We start from the raw sequence: 8,791 nt of genomic DNA on the forward strand, positions 1-8,791 counted from the left end.
CAAACATTTTTGCAAGAAACAATTAAATGGAACATTGATCATCTCACTCGTTTTAGACTTAGTTATACATTCTTACACTAATTTGTGCCATGGGGCCTTTTGGGCCTTTTGGGGGCGTGTGGTCCGTTGAAATGTAAAATTTGAGTTTGGGTCAGCATTCAGAATTCTAAGCAAACGCCACCTCAAATTTTAGCCATGGCTATTCTACTACTGGCACCTTCATGTTCAATTACACAAATACCCTTTTCTTCTCGCAATCCAATTCAACCACCATTGCACCACAACAACACCCTTCAAAGAAAAACAGACAGCTCCATTAATTCATTTCTTCAGAAAAACAACACAAGTGTTTCATCTCTTGTGAGTGCGGGGCTAGTTTTAAGCTTAGTAGCTAATGGTGGAGATGCCATTGCTGCTGAGTTCCCCTTGCAGCTTAGTGAACCTGAAAATGCTCTTTCATTACCAACTTGGGCTATTCATGTTTCCAGTGTTGTTGAATGGTAAGACTGTGAACTGGGTTTTCTCTTTATTTGGTTTGAGAGAGCCACTTTCTTACTTCTATTGTTTTCCTTTTGTGTTATTTGTTATGGTATAGGATTGCAGCAATGGGGTTAGTTTGGAGATATGGTGAGACATCTGGTTATGAATCATGGAAGGGGCTCTCTTGGGGTATGGTAAGAGATGCTATTATTGTCTTAATTCTTTTTTAAGTTTAATGTCTTATGTATACATTATCTCAATTATCTTGTTGAATGTTCGGTGTCCTTTTAAAATTCCTTTGCAATAAGTTTTTAGACAATGGCTTGTTACATGTTGGGCATCACAGAAAATGAGGTTTTAAGATATATTCTTATTATTAGAGTAAATTTACTATGTATAATATGAATGCTCTTATAACTTAAGGTGGTATATACTGAGGAGTGTTCCTCTTTTGTTTGCTAGAACCTATGATGAATTAAGAGGTAGGATGGTAGAAAATGATAGAAGGCTTATAGAGGAACCTTTGACCTCGGTACAACTCAAGAGTTGAACAATTAAGATAAGTGATAAGTCATCTTTATTCCATATTCACTACACCTTATATAGGTGTTTGATTACAACGCACTCTACCAAGAAAATAGGAAAGAGTTACAAGTACTTACTCAACCTAAACTTGCTACTATCTCCTACTATCCAGGAGAAGACTAGTTCTTTCCTACTTATTAGCAACTAAACCAAGACTTATTCAATTAGCACGTAACATAAGGACTGTCATAAGTAAGAATGTCATGTGCTTCCATTTGGCAGGCTTGCTATGTCCACACCATATTTATATCCACTAGAGGATTTCCATCATTTCACATGTAATGTAGTTGCAACTTGAGGAAAAAAGAGAAAAGAGAAAGAAATCAAATGTTATGGAAAGCTCAAGATTGCAAAAGCAAAGATTAAAGGAAAAATGTTTTTATGCATAACATTGTTGTAATTGACACTACTCTGATTCAACTACTATATGTTGGTTTGTAAAATTTTATTATCTACTGTAAATATTTTCCACATAGAATGCTATAGTAAGATCTACTCCAATGGTTAGTTTACTGCATTCTTATAGCCTCAGTCGATAGAGACAAGGGGACGTAGGAGACCTCCAACAGTTCACAAGCATTAGGCGCCAGTGAGAGTGGCGTCTAGGGTTGGACACCAGTGCAACTGGCGTCTGAAGAGGAATTTGAACACTTGTTTTAATGATGTGGGGTTTCCATAGCTGGGATCCAGTGGAGATGGCGTCTGACGCCAATGGAAGTGGCGCCTGGTCCTGGATGCCAGTTCAAGTGGCCTCTGAATGCTACTGCATAAATGGATGCATTTATGAGGGAAAGTATGCAGGAAGTGTGAGATGTAGATAGACAAATGAGGATAGGGGATGGTCAGTGGCGGAGCTAGGAATGTAAGTGAGAGTGAGCCACCCATAAACCAAGCATAAAAAATAAAAAAAACACTAATTTTTTTTTAACTAAAAATTCAAACCCGATCACAAAACAAGTATATTTCGAACATAAAAAAATCATATAAAATAATTGCAATAAATGTAATATAAAAAAAATAAGAAAAGAAAAAATAATTCAATCTAAACAAATACTTATTCATAGTTGTCCTCGGCACCTTTCTTTTTTGTCATCTTTCTTCATCTTTTGGAAGCGTTGCAAGATCAACTCGATATCAATGCTATCAAAAACTTCTTTTTCAATGTATGTTATTAAACAATCATTCAACCATTCATCCGCCATCCGATTGCGCAGACGATTCTTTATGATATTAATGGCAGAAAATGCCCTCTCCACAGTAGCAGTAGCAACAGATAAAATCAACACCAACTTAATCAACAAATTCACAAATGGGTACACAATGTCTTTCTTCATCTCAACCATTATTTTGGCTAGGCCGCTAATTCCGTTTACTCTACCAAAATTTAGTATCGAAACGCACATCAATGATATAATTTTCAAGCTGATCCGCTAATTTCATCTGATCTATCTCTGAAAAATCATCGGGATAAAGTCGAGCAAAATGGATCAACTTTTAACTTTTGCTTATCGAAAGCAACAAACGACTCACAAGGATCAAGACATGCCATGCAAAGAAGTAATTCTGTGTTTGCTTCATTAAACCGATCGTTTAACTCTTGAAGTTGCTTAATTAAACCGGTCATTTATCTCGTATTTTTCTTTCTATTTTTTTTTTTATAGATACAAGATGGTTTCTGTTTGGGTTTATATATGGGTGGATAAATACGAGATAAAGAGGAGCACAAGTACTATTGGGTTTTCTATTTGCTTATTTACTTTTTTGGTACTGTTGCATTAAACGAGTCAAATTTGTACATCAAGTACATCACACATCACATGACATCAGCAATCCCTTTTGTTTCGTTTCTCATGAGCACATGCCGCCCTTTTCTTTTTCTTTTTTGTCTCTTACCAGTTACCACTTAGCACTTGCGCCATAACTAATAGCTTTTTTTTTTGTTTGGGTGAAGTTGAGGGTACGCCAGGGTGTACCCTGGCCCCCCCTGGCTCCGCCACTGGGGATGGTTGGACTTGGTCCTAGAGTTTTATATTTCAAAGTGTGCATATGCATGTTATCATTTCCAAGCACTTACGATGAAATTTTTTATTTCAAAAGTGAGCATATGCATGTTATCATTTCCAAACACTTGTGATGAAGTTTATGTTAGGTTTAATATTTCCAGAGCATACTAACAAATAACGTGTGCGTATATAGTATATATTGTGTATATTTCACCTTCTAAAGTTTCACTAACATTCACAGTAATAGAACAAAAGTATAAATAGAAAAAACCCTTGGTATACAGTCTACCAGAGTCATCTCATTCTGACCTCCAAAAACAGTCCAGAGACTCGTCGAAAGAGGAAGTATAGATATCCACTTCTGGATACAAGACTTAGCTAGATGCCCGTTTACCTAGGAACATGGAGAATCTGAAAAGTGGGTGACATAGCTAGAGGATGTTTAGTATGACAAACACTAGAGTTGTATCTCATAGGTCATTTTTATTTTAGTCCGTCGTCTATGGTTTTAAAAGTCTTCTGATTCAGGTTTTTTTTTTTTTGTCTGGAAACTAATATTTTATTTGAAATATGGTAAATTATACAATGGGAGAAGAAAAGCGCACTAAAAATTGTGCTATGTGTTCTTTTTGAATAGCAAATCCTGCCCTCCTAAAAACATACTCGATCATTAGCGCCAGCAGTCATCACCCACCATATGCCCCTTAATACTGCTACAAACATACCTTCCTTTTTTTAACCATTTTGTTGTATATTTTTCCTTATCTTCTGTGTGATGTTCCTGGCATTTTCCTGTTGCAAGAATTTGTCATGCATCTCTTTTTTGGTTTGTAATTTTTGCTACTTTCTAGCATCTCAAAGTAAATAAGATAGTAAAGCATCCTAATATATTACTGATTTTGTTTGTCAATTATACTAGGTGCCCCTGCTAGGTGGAGCATTTTGTGCATGCACGTGGCATTTCTTTTACAACGCCGAGTCTCTCAGTGTAAGCTGACACGTGATAGTTGGTTAAGTTTTGTATTATCGATTCTACATGAATTAGTACATTGACTTTTATATGTTATTGTCCCCATCGATATATACCTAAATTTCTAATTAAGTAATTAATTATATACATTATTTCGAGATTTTTTTTGTTTCTTTTCACTTTTTCCAGAAGCATATATCCTTTGTTTTGTCCACACCAAGAAGCACATCTAGAAGTTCAAGGGACAAAATTTCCTTACTTACACTCTTAGATGAAAAGGACTGACCCCCTACAGTCGTTGTAAAGTGGTGGTAGACGGAAGTTAATAATAGTGATTATGTGCTAAAAATCCCCCCCCCACAACAAAAATAAAAATAAATAAAATAAATAAAATAATAAAAATAATAAAAAATAAAAAATAATAATAAAGAGATAAATAAATAAATAAAATCCCCATGGTAGCACAACAGAATAAGCTTTGACAATTGAACTCGGAATTTGAAGGTTGAATGAAACCAAAATATTTTGTACACAGACCTGGTAGCTGTGTACAAAATATTTGCTTCCTTGGGAATAACAATGCAATAGCAGAAATAATATTCAAGACGTCAACAATGATGATATTCATGCAGTTCCATATTGGTCGAGGAGCAACGTAGTCGCAAACTTGCTGATTGAGGACCAAGGGTGGTCGCAAGTTTCAGAGTGAAGAAGATAAAAAAGGAGATAGGTAAACGAAGTCACCTTTTGTTAGCATGCAATAGGCGTATTGACGTATTCTATGAATTCACAGCATATGCAACTGCAGGGGAACAGCCCATAGTAGGAATTAGGAAACATGCCCTGTATGCAATTGCAGAAGTCGCGCAAGAAAGTTTAAAATCATGCTGAAAAATGGGCGCAAACATGAGAGTAAGGTGATTTTGTCTGTTGTGGTTTGTGCAAATGGACCCAGGTAACTCATCCCTTATGCTTTATGGCCAGTCCGCTCAACATGCCAATCCGTTGATCCTGTGTGTTACAAGTGAGATTAAAAAATGCCACATCAGACCCGAGATGGGATGAATTTTTTACAAATACAACTCTGTCATGAGTATGTATTGTAATGAACATTAAATTCAGGAAGGAATTAGCTTATTAACTAAAGAGGGGAGTTTATAGCAGAGCCCTGTTTGACTGCTGCAATCTCGTAAGATGTTTAAGTTGTGTGTGTGTGGTCAACTTGTCATTTTTTTTTTTTTTGGCCCTTTAAGTTATTAATTAGCATGTATCTTAGTATGCTATCTCACCCTCGCACTTGAAAATTTAAATTGTGTTTTATATTACTGTTATCAATAAATATGCTCACACTGTATTTCATCCATTTGTTGTGGTCTAAGATAACTATTTTCTTGCATATTATTAGAAGAGAATTTCAAGTCCATTAATCCTATTCTTATTGAAATAGACGCCAACACGCATACTTTAGCCCATGCAACTGAGAGTTAATACCAAAGGAAGACAAATGCTGGAGTGCATAACACATTTTGATATTATTCTACATTAAACTTTTCTATAGTTCACATCAGCTAAATGTATGTTAATTGTTGTCAGACTAACTAGACAAATGTAGAAGGTATCCTTGCTCTGAACATCCTATAAAAAGTTTTAGATCCTTGTGGGTGCATGCTTCTTTGAGTTTCTCATAGTTCATCTGCTCTGCATGATTGCATCTACTACATAATCGAAGATTTTGGCTATTTGTTTCTACTCTGAAGTTTCCAATCCCTAGCTTTTTTAGCTTGTGAAGTATATATTAACTTGGTGGAGCTTTGGTAAGCTATAGGTGCTGGTGGCTCTCCAGGCGGCATTAACAGTTATTGGTAACTTCACTATGTGCATTGCTGCATTTCGCATATACAAATCTTCTCAGGGAGGCTCAGAAAACCTGTAAAATAATTTCTGTAAGGTTCCATCTGTTCCTTCACCAATGTCAAATAGAAGTGCATCCTGAGTCTGTTTGCAAGTTACACCTTTCCCTACCGTCTAATTCTCTAGCTTCTTTCTTAAGCAGAATTGATGGCTAAGGGTTCATCTGACAACAATGTTACCTGGCAATATGGAGGTTGAGGCTCGAGTTCTCAGCTACCAGTATCTAGAACCCATCAAATGTCTCTTTTTCCCAGTCTTCCTAAATGATGTATTGTATGTATATGGTACCTTATAACCTTAATTCCCTCATAGCCTGGCGAAAGAACCATCCAAGTTAGCAGTGAAAAGAGAATGTCGGCAACCATTGAGTGTGTGAAGGTGCTCTCCTGCCGCTACAACATCTTCACGAGTAGCTTGGCTAAAGATTATCCAACCTAGCAGTGCAAAGAGAAAGTAGGCAGCCATTGAGTGTGTGAAGGTGCTCTCCTGCTACGTTAGAGCCTTGCTACGTTTATTGCACTTCTGCTGGTTGCTGTCATCTTTTGTCGGTCAGCACTTGGTTTGAACAGAATCTGTGGGTATACAGGAATTTATAAGTGTAATTATTTCCCACCCTACTGCCTTCTCTTAATCCCTCGTGTTAACTATGGATTTCCAACTTTCGTTGTTGTAACTTGTAATTACATTTAGATTTATAATTTGAAATATTTTAAGAGTTCAGCAGCAACACCCTTGAAAACTTCATCAGTAACTTCATTTTAGAGTTTTGTGCCTGAAGAGATTCAACGCAATAGCACTTGACCCGCATCATCGTCTGTTGTTGCCAAACATAAGCTCGTTTTGAACCAGGACTATTTGTGATACTACATTCAATGGCTGGCTCATCAGGAGGATAACAGGATCCCCAGTGAGTAGTTGTTTTTGCACCACCACCGCCGCCGCCACCCTGAGTAAGAGTTGATGCATCGGATCAGATACTTATTCCAAACACCATGTATATCCTGACATGGTGTATCACAGGCCAATGCACAACCACGACACAGAAGACCAAAAGTTGGAGGAAGAGCCTCAAACTTAAGCGCGCAGTGAGGGAGTTGGGGATGTAAAGTTGCCGAGGCTCAATATTTGCCCTGAAACCGAAGTAAACCGTCTCAAGATACTTGAGAACACAACACTTCCCCTTTTTGGTCTTCTTCTATGCCATTTTTAATTTGTGAAGGTTTAGTTGCAATTTCACTACTCGATTTATATGATAATGGTATGTTGTGGATTGGGAATGAGAGTTGTGCGTTTCATATTAGTCAAATAATTGGTTCTCCTCTTCTTCATCTTCTTCAATCAGTTGATTCGGTTGCTACAAAACACAATCTCAATGAAACCAGGGGGTCTAATGAGTACAGGTTTCTATTTGTTTCACTTCGATTGATGCCAAATATCTTTCCTCTCACCTGGTTTTGTTGAAATCGATATGTTTAACGGGGATTAATAAAGGACGTTGCAACTCAAAATGGACAGCAGGATGCTAACCAGATGAAGGTCTGATTATCTTCTCTAATTCTTTCTTTGTCCCGACAAGAACAAATACCATGACCGACAATATTTACAACAAATAATAGTAACAGGAAGACGAAGTTTACAATATTACTTCGTCAGCATAGTGTATATCCCAGCTCTCATCAGAATCCATTAAAAGTCTTCTGATCTACTTCCTGTAGTTCACTTTCAATCCATTGAAAGTTCCATTTGATGGATTTCATAAACAAATACTTGGACATAATAGTAAGGGATCCCTAATAGTAATCAAATGGACACAGAATAGAATTGAGGCTGAAAGTCAAGCACCAAAGACTTATGTTAGAATATATCAGTATTAGAATATGTCAGTATTATAATATGTCCAATATGGAAAGTCCCATGTTTCTATAAGTGTGGACATCCATATCTAGTAGTTTCTATTATTATGTTTTAGGTTAGTATAAGTATGTAACTCTTGAGAACAATCTCTCTCGGACTCTCTCAACCTCTTTAACCCTAATAAATCTCTAGTCTTCTTTGGTCTTCTTCTGAATATATCAATATCACAACTCTCCTAGCATTACCACTAACAAATTTAACATGGTATCGGAGCGAGGTTCATTGGTATGCTAGGAGAGAAAACCTCATAGAAAAAAATCAAAATCGGTTTGTTTTAATTTTCATAGTATTCAAGTCAAGTTTCAAGAAGAAGGATTTCTCAAAAGAAGTTCTTATATCTCAATTCAAGTTTCAATTTTTTTCTCGGCGGTTTCTTCGTTCAAAGATCGCTTCACGGTCACTCATAGTTACTATTCACTGTACTGTTCATCGTCATGTTAAAAAGTTCACAGTCATAAAAAGGCGCGACCCACCCTCCACCCTCTATCGTGAGTTGTGTTTGATGCATGTTCTATTAGAAGTATTGTTTTTTGAAGTGGGCATTGGTTGGTTGTATAAGTTGGTATTTAGTTTTCTCAGTTTCAAGTTCAAGTCGGAATAGACAAGCCTTTGTATCTTTCAACAGACTTGTATATTCCAACTTGAGAGGGGGAATAGGGAGATATGAAGACATTTAGTAGTATATGAAGGAAGGAGAATATGGAGACGTATGAGGAAGAGTACTCATGTCTCCATATTCCAACAAGCCTCAAACTCTTCATGACAAGGCAATCCACTATTCGGGCTTGATTATGACATCCCCACTCTGCAGCTCTTTGATTATTCGTAGCGATCAAACCTAAACCGCAAACAAGTTTCGTGTAGCGATCAAGCCTCAACCAAGTATGTTTCGTGTAGCAAATCAAGCCTCAATCACGTATGTTTTGGT

At 36.8% G+C, this 8,791-nt stretch overlaps 1 protein-coding gene across 6 annotated transcripts; it reads left to right on the top strand.

Annotated features, from left to right (window-relative positions):
• The first annotated feature begins 110 nt into the window (after positions 1–110).
• Positions 111–6,676, top strand: LOC147494741 (YCF49-like protein). 6 transcript variants are annotated; one of them, XM_086569237.1, is made up of 5 exons: positions 111–500; positions 596–674; positions 3,988–4,056; positions 5,864–5,981; positions 6,092–6,676. In XM_086569237.1, the coding sequence occupies exons 1-4, from the start codon at positions 196–198 to the stop codon at positions 5,969–5,971; spliced, it is 561 nt and encodes a 186-aa protein (XP_086425363.1). In that variant the 5' UTR covers positions 111–195; the 3' UTR covers positions 5,972–5,981; positions 6,092–6,676. The 6 variants fall into 6 exon arrangements, with proteins under 6 accessions (XP_086425363.1, XP_086425366.1, XP_086425367.1 ...); XM_086569238.1 differs by having other exon boundaries at positions 137–500; positions 5,864–5,986; XM_086569239.1 differs by having other exon boundaries at positions 137–500; positions 6,089–6,676.
• The last annotated feature ends 2,115 nt before the right edge of the window (positions 6,677–8,791 follow it).

The sequence above is a fragment of the Coptis chinensis genome, chromosome 6 (genome assembly GCF_015680905.1).
Source record: "Coptis chinensis isolate HL-2020 chromosome 6, ASM1568090v1, whole genome shotgun sequence".
NCBI classification, from domain to species: Eukaryota; Viridiplantae; Streptophyta; class Magnoliopsida; order Ranunculales; family Ranunculaceae; genus Coptis; species Coptis chinensis.

What these genes read in the sequence shown, in the direction of transcription:
- LOC147494741 (XM_086569237.1), top strand. Translation starts at nt 196, where the DNA reads ATGGCTATTCTACTACTGGCACCTTCATGTTCAATTACACAAATACCC. An exon ending in AGGGGCTCTCTTGGGGTATG is followed by an intron (nt 675 to 3,987) that starts GTAAGAGATGCT and finishes CAATTATACTAG; the next exon opens with GTGCCCCTGCTAGGTGGAGC. An exon ending in ACAACGCCGAGTCTCTCAGT is followed by an intron (nt 4,057 to 5,863) that starts GTAAGCTGACAC and finishes GGTAAGCTATAG; the next exon opens with GTGCTGGTGGCTCTCCAGGC.